This window comes from Spea bombifrons, chromosome 8 (genome assembly GCF_027358695.1).
Source record: "Spea bombifrons isolate aSpeBom1 chromosome 8, aSpeBom1.2.pri, whole genome shotgun sequence".
In the NCBI taxonomy this organism is placed as follows: domain Eukaryota; kingdom Metazoa; phylum Chordata; class Amphibia; order Anura; family Pelobatidae; genus Spea; species Spea bombifrons.
This window is the reverse complement of record NC_071094.1, coordinates 44,878,281-44,898,213: the sequence shown is the minus strand read 5'-3', so window position 1 is coordinate 44,898,213 and position 19,933 is coordinate 44,878,281. Positions and strand designations below refer to the sequence as shown.

The 19,933-nt window shown below is 46.4% G+C and overlaps 1 protein-coding gene across 2 annotated transcripts; it reads right to left on the bottom strand.

The window, feature by feature from the left end:
• Positions 1-1,218: 1,218 nt before the first annotated feature.
• Positions 1,219-19,833, bottom strand: DPF1 (double PHD fingers 1). Of its 2 annotated transcripts, none has more exons than XM_053473039.1 (12): positions 19,738-19,833; positions 14,317-14,477; positions 13,899-13,991; positions 9,255-9,382; positions 6,363-6,452; positions 6,194-6,272; positions 5,912-6,043; positions 4,436-4,486; positions 3,113-3,232; positions 2,544-2,656; positions 2,173-2,254; positions 1,219-1,556 (listed from the first exon to the last, which is right to left on the bottom strand). In XM_053473039.1, exons 1-12 carry the CDS (start codon positions 19,767-19,769, stop codon positions 1,486-1,488), a joined length of 1,152 nt encoding a protein of 383 aa, XP_053329014.1. In that variant the 5' UTR covers positions 19,770-19,833; the 3' UTR covers positions 1,219-1,485. The 2 variants fall into 2 exon arrangements, with proteins under 2 accessions (XP_053329014.1, XP_053329013.1); XM_053473038.1 differs by lacking the exon at positions 19,738-19,833 and adding an exon at positions 17,683-17,986.
• Positions 19,834-19,933: the final 100 nt, after the last annotated feature.

Here is a 19,933-nt window from a genome sequence, read left to right as displayed (position 1 = left end):
AGAATCGGGGTTAAAAATTAGGTTTCTAAGAAGTTGGGGTTATAAAAGGAAGACAGCATGGCGCGGGGATCATCAATGGGGCAAAACGGGGTATTTTGTATAAAAAGTGTCCTTTTTAATGGCATCCAGCTTTTAGGGTCTGGCCAATAAATGGTGTTTAACCTATCGGTGTACCCCCCCCCGAGTGCAATTATTCTCCTCGCTTATTCCCTTTAAACCTGCGATTTAAAAAATGGCTTCGTCAATAAACACCCCCCCCCACCCCCCGGCACACGGACACTCATTACTGCGAGCGATACTCGAGTTTTTAATTAGTTAAGTGCTTTGTGTTCACTCACACTCACCGACACGCACTCTGTCCCTACACGGCGTCACCCGATTACTGTGATCTACTGCGCCGGGGGGATCCTGAGCGGATCCGCGGCGCTCTCGGCCAATGTCTGCTTAGAAAAGCCTCGCGGGGAGGAAAGCTGTCGTTATGTGCTTCTGCTTCTCTCCGGCTCGCGCAGGGTTAATGAGATTTGGGGAAATATATAAATACATATATATATAAAGCCAAATACAGCAAGGGTTAATCCGTCCCGAGGCTTCAGCCCTGTCTCTTTGTAACCCCGCCCCCTTTAATTGAGGGGGGGTATTTTTTATAGATTTTTCGGAATATTACCGTTTTGGGTAAATGTCTTATTGGGAGAGAATAAGGGAACGGGGAGAAAGCGCGGCACCGGCAAAAAAAGGAGCGAGGGATCGGAGGAGAGAAGGGAGAGCGGAGTCACTAAATGAGACCCCCCACGCGCATGCTTAGAGAGAGCGCTCCCATTCATTTTAATGCGATGGCTTTCCTGGCACTGAAGCAATGAAGGGGGTACTGCAGCTCTGGAGCTGAAGCTTCTCCTAAAGGGAAGTGCTTTTTTAAGGTAAAAAATGCATATTTAGGTACTTTAATATGCATTCTTTACTGGTGGGGCAGCACGGGGCAGTTGAGCGTCCCTTTCGTGACAACGCACCCGGCGGACACGCGGAACACGTTACATACGGCAAAATCATCAAAAACGGAATGAATAGAAGAAGAAGTTATTTAACCCAAAATGAGTCCTTTGTCTGCGGACCCCCTGCGCGACTCTCTGAGCCTCAGCGTGTACCCCACGGGTTATAGGGGTAACAGATCCAAAGCACAAACCCCCCCTTCGGAATCCGGACCTGCCCGAGCTGGGGGGGGTAATTACAATGGGGGGGCAAGCGGAGCCTGAAACTCATGCTCAGGGAGCCGGGCAGAACAAAACAAACTGGCCCCCGGCAGCTGCCCCTCGGACACGCCGCCGGCGGGTATCCTCGGATCCTTTGAGATAGTCAGCCGAGGAAGCCGCCTGGAAAGGACAGAAGCGGAGGATCGGGGGGCTGCGGTGCGGGGCCGGGGGGCCGCGCGGGGCGGGTGACGCTGTGATTGGCTCTTTGTCCGTGCGTCTCGGTGGGGAGGGCCCCGGCCCCTTAGGTCAGGGTGATGAAGGCAGAAGCTTTCTCTTTGAGTTGCCGCAGACAGAGGTGACAACTCCAGCTACCTGCCGAGAGAAAAGAGCGCCATCAGCAAAGCGCGTCGGGGAAGAGACCCCCCCAAAATAAAACACAAGCATTTGGGGGGCCACAGGGAGAAACCAAGAGGGGCTTTACCAAAATACATGGACATACAACCCAAGGCAGGGGGCAGTTCTGTTGTATGGGGGGGCAGGGGCAGATGGGGGGTTACAGGGGCAATAATAAAGGAATGACATCACGGCCATGAAAGGAAGTAGAAGGTGATATTTCTGAGCGGAAATGGACGGTGTTTTTGTTTTTTTTCCTTTGGAGGTTAAAAGTCTCCCCACCCAGCAGCAGATCTTAAAAGGGACTAAGGAGGTTTTTGTACGTCGTAAAAAAAAGCTGCCGTTTTATGGGAGAGTTAGTGGCCGCCAGGGGCCGCCTGGGGCCGGAGCCGCTTCAGCCAGAAGGTCGCCGGCCGCGTGGTGAGGATTTTATGGGCCGCGGCGGAGAGAAACGGATTTATTTCATTAGAAAGCGGCTGAAATCGGCAGAACCGTCAATAACCGCCATTAATGGGGGGGGGGACTACTGCCCTCCCCCCCGATCATTTTACCCCTCTGCCCCACATTAACCAAACGCTTGAATTCCTCTACGTACCTTCGGGGGGCTCGGACATCGGGGGGCTCAGGCAGTACATGTGATACCCCCGGTCACAGTCATCGCAGAACAGGAGCTGATCCTGCGGGGAGAAAAAAGATTCGTCTTTAACTCTTTATGGGGACCACGAAACCAAAACATCTACCGGCAGATCGGCCCCCGGCGGCCCCCCATCTAACGACTCAAACCTTAATCAGTCGTTGGTCTCGTCTTAGATTCAGGAGCCGTATGTCTTTCCCATGCATGTTTAATCCCCTCACTGTATTACCCTCTACCACCTCTGCTGGGAGGCTGTTCCACTTATCTACCACCTCTACATTACACCTGAGCCCAAGATTTTGGGCGTTGTATTTAAAGTGAAAGTTCCTCACATCGTTTTCGGACGTCCCGCAGAGGATACATGACTTGCACTCGATGCACTGCCAGCGGTACGTCCGCACGGCCGCCGTCATATTCACCGTAAACTGCAAGCAGGACGGGTGACCTGGAGACGGAAATCACAACGTGACACCGACGGTCTCTTTAACCCATTAAACACGTTACACGGACGGTCTCTTTAACCCATTAAACACGCTACACGGACGGTCTCTTTAACCCATTAAACACGTTACACGGACTGTCTCTTTAACCCATTAAACACGCTACACCGACGGTCTCTTTAACCCATTAAACACGTTACACGGGCGGTCTCTTTAACCCATTAAACACGTTACACGGGTTTGCGTGGATTTGCGTCTCATTATCATGGAAATTAAACATTCAGCTACGTTTGTACATTTTCTAGAAACCAGAAATCTATTTCCCCCCGGGTGCCGCCGCGCATGTCCCGTCTGCCATGTCCCGTCTGCTGCTAACGTTTTAAGGAGAAGAATCAAAGAAACGGGCAATCTGGGCGAACACGGTACCCCCCCCATCTGCCCCGTTCCGACCCCAAGATTACCCGAGCGGCCGCAGTCCGCGCAGGAGATGAGGTCCTCCGGACACCCCGTTTTCTTGGCTCCTCCTAGACAGAAGTCGCAGTAACCGTTGGCGATGACAGAGCCGTCCGGCGCTTTCTTAACTGGAAGAAAGTAAAAAGTTACGCATCCTCTACCACTTCTCCCGGGAGGCTGTTCCATTTATCTACTACCTCTGCTGGGAGGCTGTTCCACTTATCTACCACCCTCTTAGTAAAGTAAAATTCCCTTCCGTTCCATCTCAGCCTCTGACTCTCTAGCGTTAGATTACGCTCTCTCGTTACATTTTCTTTTTTCTATCTCTCTTCGCTTTAACCATTTTAACCCTTAAAAAACACGAGGCATCGACCCAATTTTTGTAGCATAACTGGATAATTGCTCGACGTGCGTGGGACGGAATAAACGCGGAATGCTAGGCTTTAGACAGCAGAAGCCTCGCGAGTCTCTCAGCTACGTTGTGTTATCGGGAATACGAAGGACCCCGCGTGAAACGTTTCAACAAGCAAACCCAAAAGAATATCACCCGGCGACCGAGCCGACAGAAGTCACCTGATTGGTGGACAGAACGTGACATTTACATAAAATGTCTATTTCTACAACAAAAAACTATAAGGAAATTAGGGAATTTAATAGATGCATGTCTCATATCGGGGGGGCATGTCTCGTATGGGGGTATCGGGGGGAGCATGTCTCGTATGGGGGTATCGGGGGGGAGCATGTCTCGTACAGGGGTATCGGGGGGGAGCATGTCTCGTACGGGGGTATCGGGGGGAGCATGTCTCGTACGGGGGTATCGGGGGGAGCATGTCTCGTACGGGGGTATCGGGGGGAGCATGTCTCGTATAAGGGTATGGGGAGGGAGCATGTCTCGTACGGGGGTATCGGGGGGGAGCATGTCTCGTATGGGGGTATCGGGGGGGAGCATGTCTCGTATGGGGGTATCGGGGGGAGCATGTCTCGTATGGGGGTATCAGGGGGGCATGTCTCGTATAAGGGTATCGGGAGGGAGCATGTCTCGTATGGGGGTATCGGGGGGGCATGTCTCGTATGGGGTTATCAGGGGGGGAGCATGTCTCGTATGGGGGTATCGGGGGAGCATGTCTCGTATGGGGTTATCGGGGGGGTGCATGTCTCGTATGGGGGTATCGGGGGGAAGCATGTCTCGTACGGGGGTATTGGGGGGGAGCATGTCTCGTATGGGGGTATCGGGGGGGCATGTCTCGTACAGGGGTATCGGGGAGGGGAGCATGTCTCGTTTGGGGGTATCGGGGGGGAGCATGTCTCGTTTGGGGGTATCGAGAGCTCACCTGTGTGTCTCGGCTGCATTTCGGGGACCCAGTTAAGCTCTTTGTAGAAGTCTGGGGGGGGAGAGACACACAAGACGGTCAGCGGACCCCTTCTGCGGCAGCCAAAGCCAGCAAAGAGTTAAACTCAGAAGGTACCATTATTTTAGGGAAGGGAGGGGGAGGGCAGCCATCACCCAAACTGATAACCTATCCCTGTCACGCCTCTGTTTCCACGGCAACTGTCTGTATCTGAGGGACCGCCAAAAAATATGCAGTGCGGCTTTAATATATCTGGGTCTGATTTATAGTTTCAATTAGAGAGAAAGAACCGGAGAAATGGGGGAGGGGAGATCATCTGTACAGAGCTATACAGTATACTGCGCTGTACAGAGAGCGGCCTGCCTTATACACAGTGCTGTACCCACCGGGACACGCAACCCCCGCCTCCACCTAATATACAGACACCGGGACCCTCCTAATACACAGACACCGGGACCCTCACCCCTCCAAATACACAGACACCGGGACCCTCACCCCCCTAATACACAGACACCGGGACCCTCACCCCTCCTAATACACAGACACCGGGACTATCACCCCTCCTAATACACAGACACCGGGACCCTCACCCCCCCTAATACACAGACACCGGGACCCTCACCCCTCCTAATACACAGACACCGGGACCCTCACCCCCTCTAATACACAGACACCGGGACCCTCACCCCTCCCAATACACAGACACCGGGACCCTCACCCCTCCTAATACACAGACACGGGGACCCCTCACCCCTCCTAATACACAGACACTGGGACCCTCACCCCTGCTAATACACAGGCACCGGGACCCTCACCCCTCCCAATACACAGACACCGGGACCCTCACCCCTCCCAATACACAGACACCGGGACCCTCACCCCTCCTAATACACAAACACCGGGACCCTCACCCCTCCTAATACACAGACACCGGGACCCTCACCCCTCCTAATAAACAGACACCGGGACCTCACCCCTCCTAATACACAGACACCGGGACCCTCACCCCCTCCTAATACACAGACACCGGGACACGCACCCCTCCTAATACACAGACACCGGGACCCCTCACCCCTCCTAATACACAGACACCGGGACCTTCACCCCCTCCTAATACACAGACACCAGGACCCTCACCCCTCCTAATACACAGACACCGGGACACAGACCCCTCCTAATACACAGACACCGGGACCCTCACCCCTCCTAATACACAGACACCGGGACCCTCACCCCCTCCTAATACACAGACACCGGGACCCTCACCCCTCCTAATACACAGACACCGGGACCCTCACCCCTCCTAATACACAGACACCGGGACCCTCACCCCCTCCTAATACACAGACACCGGGACCCTCACCCCTCCTAATACACAGATACCGGGACACGGACCCCCCTAATGTATATACATATTTCCGAGCACTCCATCTGTATATGAAGGCGCGCGGTACTCACGTTTGTGGTTGTTTTTCCGGTGGAACGGTATTATGTACCTCTCTGCGTTCTCTTCGCCCTCCTCCTCGGCGAGGTGAGTGTGAGTGTAATGGTAACTCAGACCCGGACGGTTCTTATAGCGCTTCCCACAAACTAAAGGGCGACAGAGTATATTCTATCAGTGCATGCGCACAGAGCGGCCCTTAAACATTTCACTGCCATTACTACCCGGTGGCCCTCGGAGGGGCCGGCCCTTAAACACGTGGCCGTCGTTAGTACCCGGCAGGTTCTGGATCCACTTACTGTCACACACGTAGGGTTTGTCTCGGTCTTCCTGCGCGGACGGATCTTGTCTCTTCTTCATTCCTCCGATCCCGCAGGCCTAGAGACACAGAGAGAATCAAACGTTTCCGGCCCCAAACTCTGCCCCCCCCCCCCCCGCTTGGGGAGATAACCGCTCGGCGCCGCTCACCTTCCCCTTCGCTCGGTTCTTGCGTTTTGGGGTATCGTCTTCCAGCTCCTCGCCGTCCAGGTCATGCGCAACGTCCCCGACCTGCGGCTTCTGCACGCAATACAACATTTATTTATTACAAAGTAAAACCCAAACGCCGATCTAGACGGAAATTTCATTTTTAACCAAATTTTATAAAACAAATAATGGACAGAATTCAATATCAGAGATAAAAAAAGTTAAAATATTTTATGTCTAATAAATAAATTAATAAATCCCAGGCCGATATATCTCAGTTTTAACTTTTTTGTTGTATTTCACTAAGATGTGGCGGATTCACACAGCACCCCACCAATCCCTGAACTCCTTACTAAAGCGCATCTCCCACCATTCCTGAACATCCAATCAGAACAAGTTTTACCCCATAATATAATGCTTTCAGCCAGTTCTCGCTGGGGGTTATTACTGTATACAGCGCTGGGGGGTTATTACTGTATACAGCGCTGGGGGTTATATTACTGTATACAGCGCTGGGGGTTATATTACTGTATACAGCGCTGGGGTTATATTACTGTATACAGCGCTGGGGTTATATTACTGTATACAGCGCTGGGGGTTATATTACTGTATACAGCGCTGGGGGGTATATTACTGTATACAGCGCTGGGGGTTATATTACTGTATACAGCGCTGGGGGGTTATATTACTGTATACAGCGTTGGGGTTATATTACTGTATACAGCGCTGGGGGTTATATTACTGTATACAGCGCTGGGGGTTATATTACTGTATACAGCGCTGGGGGTTATATTACTGTATACAGTGCTGGGATGTTATATTACTGTATACAGCGCTGGGGTTATATTATTGTATACAGCGCTGGGGGTTATATTACTGTATACAGCGCTGGGGGTTATATTACTGTATACAGTGCTGGGGGGTATATTACTGTATACAGCGCTGGGGGTTATATTACTGTATACAGCGCTGGGGGTTATATTACTGTATACAGCGCTGGGGGGTTATATTACTGTATACAGCGTTGGGGTTATATTACTGTATACAGCGCTGGGGGTTATATTACTGTATACAGCGCTGGAGGTTATATTACTGTATACAGCGCTGGGGGTTATATTACTGTATACAGCGCTGGGGGGTTATATTACTGTATACAGCGCTGGGGGTTATATTACTGTATACAGTGCTGGGGGGTTATATTACTGTATACAGCACTGGGGGGTTATATTACTGTATACAGCACTGGGGGTTATATTACTGTATACAGCGCTGGGGGTTATATTACTGTATACAGCGCTGGAGGTTATATTACTGTATACAGCGCTGGGGGTTATATTACTGTATACAGCGCTGGGGGGTTATATTACTGTATACAGTGCTGGGGGGTTATATTACTGTATACAGAGCTGGGGGTTATATTACTGTATACAGTGCTGGGGGTTATATTACTGTATACAGCACTGGGGGTTATATTACTGTATACAGTGCTGGGGGGTTATATTACTGTATACAGCGCTGGGGGTTATATTACTGTATACAGCACTGGGGGGTTATATTACTGTATACAGCGCTGGGGGTTATATTACTGTATACAGTGCTTTGGGTTATATTACTGTATACAGCGCTGGGGGTTATATTACTGTATACAGCACTGGGGGGTTATATTACTGTATACAGCGCTGGGGGTTATATTACTGTATACAGCGCTGAGGGTTATATTACTGTATACAGCGCTGGGGGTTATATTACTGTATACAGTGCTGGGGGTTATATTACTGTATACAGCGCTGGGGGTTATATTACTGTATACAGCGCTGGGGGTTATATTACTGTATACAGCGCTGGGGGTTATATTACTGTATACAGCACTGGGGGGTTATATTACTGTATACAGCGCTGGGGGTTATATTACTGTATACAGCACTGGGGGGTTATATTACTGTATACAGCGCTGGGGGGGTTATATTACTGTATACAGCGCTGGGGGTTATATTACTGTATACAGCGCTGGGGGTTATATTACTGTATACAGCGCTGGGGTTATATTACTGTATACAGCGCTGGGGTTATATTACTGTATACAGCACTGGGGGTTATATTACTGTATACAGCGCTGGGGGGTTATATTACTGTATACAGCGCTGGGGTTATATTACTGTATACAGCTCTGGGGGGTTATATTACTGTATACAGCGCTGGGGGTTATATTACTGTATACAGCGCTGGGGGGTTATATTACTGTATACAGCGCTGGGGGGTTATATTACTGTATACAGCGCTGGGGGTTATATTACTGTATACAGCGCTGGGGTTATATTACTGTATACAGCACTGGGGGTTATATTACTGTATACAGCGCTGGGGGGTTATATTACTGTATACAGCGCTGAGGGGTTATATTACTGTATACAGCGCTGGGGGTTATATTACTGTATACAGCTCTGGGGGTTATATTACTGTATACAGTGCTGGGGGGTTATATTACTGTATACAGTGCTGGGGGGTTATATTACTGTATACAGCACTGGGTGTTATATTACTGTATACAGCGCTGGGGGTTATATAACTGTATACAGCGCTGGGGGTTATATTACTGTATACAGCGCTGGGGGGTTATATTACTGTATACAGCGCTGGGGGTTATATTACTGTATACAGCGCTGGGGGTTATATTACTGTATACAGTGCTGGGGGTTATATTACTGTATACAGCGCTGGGGGTTATATTACTGTATACAGCGCTGGGGGTTATATTACTGTATACAGCGCTGGGGGTTATATTATTGTATACAGCGCTGGGGGGTTATATTACTGTATACAGCGCTGGGGGTTATATTATTGTATACAGCGCTGGGGGTTATATTACTGTATACAGGGGGTATATAACTCTCTCACCTGGCAGTCAGTGACGGTCTCCTCTTCTTTGAGTTCTAGCTTCTTGTCCACCGTCTCGGCGCAGAGTAGAGCCTCCAGGACCGGCCCCTCCGGCAGGCTGCTCTCCTTCTTCAGTGGAACTTCGTAGTCTGAGAACGGAGTGATAGGGGTTAGTGTTCTGGATCCGGCGCGTCCGCTCGGTGCCGGCCAGTAGTTTAAACATTAAAGAGCCAGACGCCCATCCCATGGGTTCCGGGGATAACAGGGGCAACAAAGAGGGCTAGTGGGGTAAAGGAGTATAAATGACAATATCCCATCGCGCATGGATGGAACTCCCAGGCAGGGGAGGCCGTGTATTAGACACGCGGGAGCTCGGAGACCCATTAGCCGTCATTAAGGACATAAAAAGACACTTCTCTCCGGCAATTAGCCATAAAACACCTATGAGGGCGTAAGAGGAGCCATTACAGCGTGGGGAGGAAAAAGGGGGCCGATCACATTAGGGGGGGAGTCAGGGAATCCTGCACCTTAAACGCAAAAAAAAAGTCATTACGACCCCCACGGTGATGAACTTCATTTTTAACCAGTTCAGTACCAGAGAGACACTGCCTGGGGGGGGCTGCTCATTTTTTCCCAGCAAAAATATGAAAAATGATCTCATTACCATGGTAACCCTGCATTTGATATTTGATATTATATTATATTATATATTTCCATATCTGATGTGAAGGCAGGATTCCCGCCCCGGGCGGTCTCGGGTTTGGGGGGGGATTCCCGTCCGGGTGGTCTCGGGTTTGGGGGGATTCCCGCCCCGGGTGGTCTCGGGTTTGGGGGGGATTCCCTCCCTCGGGTTTCCGCCACAGGAGCAGCTTTAAGCAATAATAATGTTTGAGAACGATAAATGCAGATTTTATAATATTTTCTAATACTCATTCCCTCCGCCCGTCTCCGGAGGAATCGAGGAAAATGATCGCCTCCGCTCGGCCCGTTCTTTCTACTGTAAAGACTCAAACTTTAATCAGTTGTATATTGGCCACTACCACTTCTGCAGGGAAGCTGTTCCATTTATCTACCATAAAAAAGTACTTGCAGAAATACGCATGCCCCTTACACCCTACATTAAATAAAGATAATATTCCGATTATAGATATCTACTACAGATACTTAATGGAAAATGCAATGCTACAGAATCTGCCCAACACTATTGGCTTATAATACACATCACAGGTTAAAGACAGCATTTATACCCCGACCTGATCCTTTGTGTGCTTCCTCTATTAGAAACATACTGGTGTGAATTGTGATGTGGAATGGGTTAAAGAGACAGTCCCGCGTAAAGTGACCTAATGACAGCGATGTGCTTAATGGGTTAAAGAGACAGTCCCGCGTAAAGTGACCTAATGACAGCGAGGTGTTTAATGGGTTAAAGAGACAGTCCCGTGTAAAGCGACCTAATGACAGCGCCGTGTTTAATGGGTTAAAGAGGCAGTCCCGCGTAAAGTGACCTAATGACAGCGATGTGTTTAATGGGTTAAAGAGACAGTCCCGTGTAAAGTGACCGTATGACAGCGATGTGTTTAAAGGGTTAAAGTGATATATTTATATATATTTGCGTAGAGTCGGTTCTGCTGCATTTTCTCTGAACTGAAATTGCATTTTCTTTCCAGACAAGTGTACAAAAAAAGAGCATTAATATGTCTGGTCATGTGATTCGATAGTTGCCATGGCAACTGTTTTTTTCATTTACCGAATAGCTGAATTAAAAAAAAAGCTGAAGAAAAATGTGAGAGAGAACATGGGGGAAGGGATGGAGTGACAGAGAGAGAGAAAGGAGGGCGAGATAAAGAGAGAAATGGGGGGAAACAGAGAAAAGAGGGGAGAGAAACGAGTATGAAGTTGAGAGAGAGAGAGAGAGAGAGACAGAGCGAGGAGACAGAGCGAGGAGACAGAGAGAGGAGAACGAGACAGACAAGGAAGAGACTGAGAGACAGAATCCCAACCTAATCTGGGGCAGAAAAGAGAAATCAAAGGGAATTCGGCTGAAAGAGAGAGAGAGAGAGGAGAGAAACTGGGGCAAGGTGGGGAGAGAGGGCAGACTGAAAGAAGGCATTAGAGACGGAGAGGACGAGAGGGACGGAGGGATTCATTATCAGACGGCTTCAGATCAGCTGTTGGGGTAACTCTCGCCGACAGCTGCCGGTAAATACAGTGAAGGAATTTAAACATGCTGACTCAACGGACCCCCCGATTCAGCAAGTAATGGAAAGACCTACCAGTCCAACCTTACTATTTACCCCGAGGGCAATTACTGGATACAGGTGGAGGCAGAGCAGACAAATGGGGTAACATGTGGGTATCGGCAAAGGAAATGCGGAGATTGGAAAGAGAACGATGTGATGATATTAATGGGGTACACGCTGGGGGCGATGGGGTATGAGACAGGGTGTTCCACCAGATCACAGAGACCGTTACACCACCCCCTGCCCCCAATAACCCTAAAGAACTACCCCAAGCAGTCAACAAACTACCCAACATACTAGAATACAATACTAACTAACCCACAACCTAATAACTACCCAACTAACCAACCCACAACCTAATAACTACCCAACTAACCAACCCACAACCTAATAACTGCCCAACCAACCCACACAACGCCGTACTAACCAACCCACAACCTAATAACTACCCAACTAACCCACACAACGCCGTACTAACCAACCCACAACCTAATAACTGCCCAACTAACCCACACAACGCCGTACTAACCAACCCACAACCTAATAACTGCCCAACTAACCAACCCACAACCTAATAACTGCCCAACTAACCAACCCACAACCTAATAACTACCCAACTAACCCACACAACGCCGCACTAACCAACCCACAACCTAATAACTACCCAACTAACCCACACAACGCCGCACTAACCAACCCACAACCTAATAACTGCCCAACTAACCCACACAACGCCGCACTAACCAACCCACAACCTAATAACTGCCCAACTAACCAACCCACAACCTAATAACTACCCAACTAACCCACACAACGCCGTACTAACCAACCCACAACCTAATAACTGCCCAACTAACCAACCCACAACCTAATAACTGCCCAACTAACCAACCCACAACCTAATAACTGCCCAACTAACCAACCCACAACCTAATAACTACCCAACTAACCCACACAACGCCGCACTAACCAACCCACAACCTAATAACTACCCAACTAACCCACACAATGCCGCACTAACCAACCCACAACCTAATAACTGCCCAACTAACCCACACAACGCCGCACTAACCAACCCACAACCTAATAACTGCCCAACTAACCAACCCACAACCTAATAACTACCCAACTAACCCACACAACGCCGCACTAACCAACCCACAACCTAATGACTACCCAACTAACCCACACAACGCCGTACTAACCAACCCACAACCTAATAACTACCCAACTAACCCACACAACGCCGTACTAACCAACCCACAACCCAATAACTACCCAACTAACCCACACAACGCCGTACTAACCAACCCACAACCTAATAACTACCCAACCAACCCACAACCTAATAACTACCCAACTAACCAACCCACAACCTAATAACTACCCAACTAACCCACACAACGCCGCACTAACCAGACCTCACAGTCACTATGGCATTCTTCATTTATGCTGGGAACACTTAATTGTCATGTGACACAAAGAGCAGACACTGATAGGTTATTGCCACAGATTTTTTTGTAATAGAAAAGGTTAAATTAAAAGTTTCTCATTTTTCCGTAGTTAACGGATACGGTGACAGATCTGATAAAGTTTATACAAAAACACAACTAAGAGCTCATTCGCTTTTACACGGACCTGCAATTGGCTTCAAGCAGCCAATCAGTGGCAAGACACGTCAGACCACGGGGAAGGATGACATCTGCAGCAGCAAGGCTGCAGCTTCTCCCAAAGAGTGTTCGGCTCACTCACAGGGTCCTGTCGGGGGGTCACATCTGTCCCTTTAAGGGCTTATACATTATACGTGCAAAATGTTCCTATCACCATAGCAACCCATGGAGCGGTGCTATCAGGAAGAGCATTCCGTTGGTTGCTACGGAGACGCATTTAAAATGTTTTCACCAGAACAATTTATTTGAATCTACATTATATCCAGGAGTCAAACCTCTAGGACAATCCCCCCCCCAATACCTCCGAGCTCTTGCCCCAACGTACCCCCAAAACCCGAGTTCTCCGGCGCACGTCAGACTAAACGGTCAGGAAGATACCGATGGCGACGCTCACTATTTCTAGATTTCCTTTTTGTTTTGTTTTTTCACTAAATTTTGGCAAATTTTTATTTAAAACGTTATTGTTAAATATCTCAGATTAAGCTTTTCCTGTAAAAAATCCAAGGCCTTTTCGCTGTTGCGTTCCGTTTATCCGTTGTACAGCGCCGTGTAATAAGATGGCGCCATATAAATGCATTAATAATAATAATAATAATAATAATAATGATAGGACGCGTTACATTTGGAGTAAACTATTGGAATGTCTCAGAGAATTTAAAGAATTCCAGAACGTTCCAACCGGGTGTTTTGTCCTCCGGCAGGAAAGTTTGGCCCCTCCGACCGCCCCCCCCCCGTACCACCCAAACTGAACTCACAGGGTCTTAGTCGGGGGTCCTCCAGAATATCGAGCCGCCTCTTCTTCCTCCAGCAGCGCGCGGGGTACGTGTAGATCTGTCCTGGCGATAAGCCTGACCACAAAACCAAAAACACATCAATTAATACATTTTTTATTATTATTTATTAGCAATATTTTTTTAGCCGGAATAACTGATTTTACACCAGAAAAAAAAAAAAGACCTACGCAAAAAACCCAAAACCCAAGTATTTTTATATGCATTGTATTCATATATATATATATATATATATATATTTTTTTTTTTAAATTCCTTGGGGAGAAGCTGCAGCAGCAGTGTTGCAGCTTCCCGCTCTACCCTGTGTTACATTTGATGTATTTATTTAGGAATAATCCCCCCCCCCCCGTCTATGAGGGTTGTAACGGCCGCAGCGTCTCACCGGGGCCCCTGTGCGTCTTCTCCATCCAGATATAGCAGTTATTCTGGGCGACCCCGGTCTGCGAGTCCAGGAACGGCAGGCGCATGCTGCGCTCGGCACACAGGCGCGCGTTGTAACTGCGGCAATGCTCGATCGCCTCCCGATAGAAATCTTCTCCCAGCCTGCCGGAAGGGGGGAAAAAAATAACATTCGTTACCGACAACCTGTTCTCTGCTAGACTTGTACTATTACTAATAATAATAATATTTATAACTAATAATAATATTATTTTATAATAACCATAATATAGAAACATACATAATAATAATATAAATAATAATACCAATAATATAAAAAGATAAATAATAATAATAATATAAATATATACATAACAACAACAATAATAATATAAAAATGTACATAACAATAATAATTATATTTATATTATTTATTATTATGTATATTTTATATTGTTATTATTTATATAATTTATATTTGTATATTAACAATATAAAAATATACATAATAATAATATAAAAATATAAATGTTATTATTATTATTATTGTTATTAAAAATATCACCCTGGAGTTTTAGATTCATATATTTTTGTTGGAGAAATGCCAGATTGTGGAAGTGAAATATTTTTGAAGAATTGGAACACGGGAGTGATGGGAGTGATAAAAGGCCGTTGGAACACAGGAGTGATGGGAGTGATAAAAGGCCATTGGAACACAGGAGTGATGGGAGTGATAAAGGGCCATTGGAACACAGGAGTGATGGGAGTGATAAAGGGCCATTGGAGCACAGGAGTGATGGGAGTGATAAAGGGTCATTGGAACACAGGAGTGATGGGAGTGATAAAGGGCCATTGGAACCCAGGAGTGATGGGAGTGATAAAGGGCCATTGGAACCCAGGAGTGATGGGAGTGATAAAGGGCCATTGTAACACAGGAGTGATGGGAGTGATAAAGGGCCATTGGAACACAGGAGTGATGGGAGTGATAAAGGGCCATTGGAACACAGGAGTGATGGGAGTGATGATGGGAGTGAAGGCCTCTGTACGCCTATGAAGAGATTCCATTAAAAATCAGCCATTTCCAGCTACAATAGTCATTTATAACATTAAGCAAAAGATAAAGTGCAGCGCTCAGTTTGTAATAATTCTATATTAATAGTGTTATGCAATACTTGAACATGTCCGTCCTTACAAAATAACACCCATCGTGCATAAAAAAAAATATCTTGAGCTGATACTCATTGAGGAACAACAACATTGAGTGGAACACCACAAGCTGCTGTTTTCCAGAAACTATTGGATCCTATGATATTCCTACACAGACGCCCTATAGTTTGAGCAAACTTGGTTGCTCAAAAGATTGTGAGTACCAATCTTATAGGAGGGTTAATATCTTTTGTATAAACAATATTATACTATTATCTATATGTTTCTTTTATTTTTCATGTGAACCTGCTGAGAGTCTCATAGAAGACATCACATGTGATTTGAATCTAAGTATACCTGTTTTTTTTTTTTTTTTTTTTTGTTTTTTTTTGTTTTTTTTTTTTATGCACGATGGGTGTTATTTTGTAAGGACGGACATGTTCAAGTATTGCATAACACTATTAATATAGAATTATTACAAACTGAGCGCTGCACTTTATCTTTTGCTTGTTTTATTGTCACGTAGGGGTTAAGTGTCAAGTGCTGGCAGCTATTTATACTCACTTTATATATCAAAATATTTATTAGAAGCACCGTTATTCACTTTATTTTTGTACATTTATAACATTAACCCCGTCTGTGCTGGATTTCTGATCTATTTCCTGTTATTTTAATAGGGAAAATGCACTTTTCTTTCAAAAACAAGGAATATTCTAAGTGGCTCCAATGTTTTTAGCGCTAGTGTGTATGTGTGTGTGTGTGTGTGTGTGTGTATATATATGTGTGTGTGTGTGTATGTATATATATGTGTGTGTGTGTGTATGTATATATATGTGTGTGTGTGTGTATGTATATATGTGTGTGTGTATGGTATATATATATATTTATGTTAAGCGTGTATAAAGTATAAAACTGCCCCCCACAAGCCCTTCTTTCTATTTAATTATCACTTAAGGACCCTCCGCAAAGCTTTCAAACGACATCAACCGGCAGACGGCTCCCCGGACACTCGGGTTTTACACGTGGCGGCTTATTAAGTGGAACCTGAAATGATTATCCAGAAAATCTAAGTTTTTGACCCGTTTCCACTGTCGGGATCATCAATCCCGCTGGGTGCGAGCGGACGGTTAAAATATCACAGAATTAGTGAAGTAGCTTCGGGGTTTGTGTTATGGAAACTGGGTTAATTTCTGGAATAATTCTCTCTGGAATACGAACAACTTAATGCTGCAAAAAAAGAACTTTTGAAATAACTCGTTGTAATTGGTAGTAATGCAAGAGAAATATAAAAAAATAAATAAATATATATAATTATTATAATAATTTTTTATTGCATTTATATTATTTAATAAAATATTAACAGCAATAAAAATAATTTAAACATAATAATAATAAATATAGATATATAATTATATTATTATATTTATATTATTTCATGAAAAATATTAACAGCAATAAAAATTATTTAAAATAATAACAAAATATATAATTATATTATTTATTATTTTTATATTTAATAAAAATATTAACAGCAATAAAACTTATTTAAAATAATAATAAAAATAATAAAATATATGATTATATTATTGTATTTATATTTAGTAAAAATATCAACAAAAAATAATAAAAAAATATTTCTATTCTTGTTATTATTATATATTTATTTTTATGCTCAAACCCTTTCGAGAAATAATGACATAAAATAGCATTTTATTCATATTTCTTCTCCCCGAGAACACTTAATTGTCATGTGACACAAAAGCAGACACTGATAGGTCATCTTACGAATTTTATTTTATGTTATTAACCCTTCGATGGAAATAATAAAAATCTGTGAACGTTTAATTGCTTTTTTTTGTAGAAGGGGGACGGCGCCTTTGACGGAAGATTGTCCGCCATTAAAGAGGAAGTTCCACTCTTTATTTTTACAAAACGTCAAGATCTCTCCCTGCTAAATAAATAAATAAATCGAGACTTTATCTTCAGCATCATCAGAAACATAGAAACACCGACAACCACTGCACAGAACAAAGTCTGCGGGGAAAGACCAACTCGCCACAAAGGTAGCGGGTGCCACATTGTAACCACAAATGGTTAAGGGGGGGTTCCTTTCAGAGGGTCTCATTAAGTGAAAACACCTGATCCTAATACCACCGAGAAGCCCCCAGATCACTCTGCCCCGACCCCCCCCCTGCTTTCACGAGTAATTCAAGCCAACAATGACCTTGAAAGTTTAGCAAAGTCCTGTTTCTGGGAAGGGAGTCTGCGTTCTCTCATCAGGAATCCTTTGGCCTCCGCACAGAAAGCGAGCGAAGGAGCGAGACCGCCGGGGAGAGCAGACGAGGCCTCCATACCCCGGCCAGCGGTGCAGATCCATGTGGATGTTTTTTGGGTTCCAAGAAGAAAATAAAACTACTCTCCCTCCTCTCTCACAGACCCCTCTCCCTCCTCTCTCACAGACCCCTCTCCCTCCTCTCTCACAGACCCCTCTCCCTCCTCTCTCACAGACCCCTCTCCCTCCTCTCTCACAGACCCCTCTCCCTCCTCTCTCACATAGACCCTCTCTTTCCTCTCTCATAGACCCCTCTCCCTCCTCTCTCACAGAACCCTCTCTCTCCTCTCTCACAGACCCCGCTCCCTCCTTTTTTCTCTAACAGACCTCTCATTCCTTTCTCCCTTCAGCATAACCTACTCCCTCCTTTCTTTCTCTGACATACCCCTCTCCCTCCTCTCTTTCCCTTTGCTTTCTCTTACAAGCTCATCTCTTTCTTTCTTATATACCCCTCACCCTCCTTTTTCTCTCTCTAATATACCCCTCTCTCTCTCTTTTCTTTCTCTGACTTACCTTTCTCCCTGCTTTCTCTCTCTAATATACCCCTCTCCCTCCTTTCTCTCCGTGATATACCCCTCTCCCTCCTTTCTCTCCGTGATATACCCCTCTCCCTCCTTTCTCTCCGTGATATACCCCTCTCCCTCCTTTCTCTCCGTGATATACCCCTCTTCCTCCTTTCTCTCCGTGATATACCCCTCTCCCCCCTTTCTCTCTGTGATATACCCCTCTTCCTTGTTACTCTCTCTGATATACCTTCTCTCTCTTTTCTTTCTCTGACTTACCTTTCTCCCTGCTTTCTCTCTCTAATATACCCCTCTCCCTCCTTTCTCTCCGTGATATACCCCTCTCCCTCCTTTCTCTCCGTGATATACCCCTCTCCCTCCTTTCTCTCCGTGATATACCCCTCTCCCCCTTTCTCTCTGTGATATACCCCTCTCCCCCTTTCTCTCTGTGATATACCCCTCTCCCCCTTTCTCTCTGTGATATACCCCTCTCCCTCCTTTCTCTCCGTGATATACCCCTCTCCCTCCTTTCTCTCCGTGATATACCCCTCTCCCTCCTTTCTCTCCGTGATATACCCCTCTCCCTCCTTTCTCTGTGATATACCCCTCTCCCCCCTTTCTCTCCGTGATATACCCCTCTCCCCCTTTCTCTCTGTGATATACCCCTCTCCCTCCTTTCTCTCCGTGATATACCCCTCTCCCCCCTTTCTCTCTGTGATATACCCCTCTTCCTTGTTACTCTCTCTGATATACCTTCTCTCTCTTTTCTTTCTCTGACTTACCCTTCTCCCTCCTCTCTCTCTCTCTAGCATATCCTTCTCCCTTCTCTCTTTCTCTCTCTCTCTCATCCCTCTGTCACAGATCCCTCCTTTCTCTCTCCCAAACTCCCTCCTTTGCCCTGACCCCAGCTCTCCTCCGGAATGCCCCCTCTTTCCTTCCCCTCTCACGCCTCTTTTTTCTCTCCCTTCACTCCATACGTTTCAATCTAAACAAACCCAACTTAGTTACAGAAATAGTCGTTCCTAGTACTTGCTGAACACAGGAGCTTGCAATTTAATCTCAAACATGACAGATTCGCTTTGTATGCAAGGTCACCACAGACACCGCTCTCTGTGGGCATTACACACCGTGATGACACGCAGTCTAGACATGCAATGCATGAACCTGACATGGTAGCCCCGGGCACACGTATGTGCATCACAGTCACAGAGATTCTTTGCGATGTTATTTACATGCAAAATAAAATGCTGCTTACTGAATGCACTTAATCAATAAAGATTTACAACACATTCACATTTTAAGGCCTAGAAGAGCTTGCAATCTAGAACTGGACTCTATACATTAGTACAAGAGCCGAGTGCACTGCAGGCATAGCATGTGCCCCGTGTCTGCCTGCTTGGGGGGTATTGCAGACCTGCAGGGGGTGGCAGGGGGCAGTACTCACGATTTGAGGGGGTTGTGCAGGGCTGTGCTCATGGTGCTGCCGGGTATCACTCAGGAACACTGCAGACCTCTAATATCACAATACTGTACAATTTCATTCATTCTGCACCGAGCAGCCAATCACAGGGCGAGCTGAGGGAAGCCGGCCGCGGAGGCCGCCGGGAGCTGTAGTTCTGCTGCGGGCAAACATCGGAGAA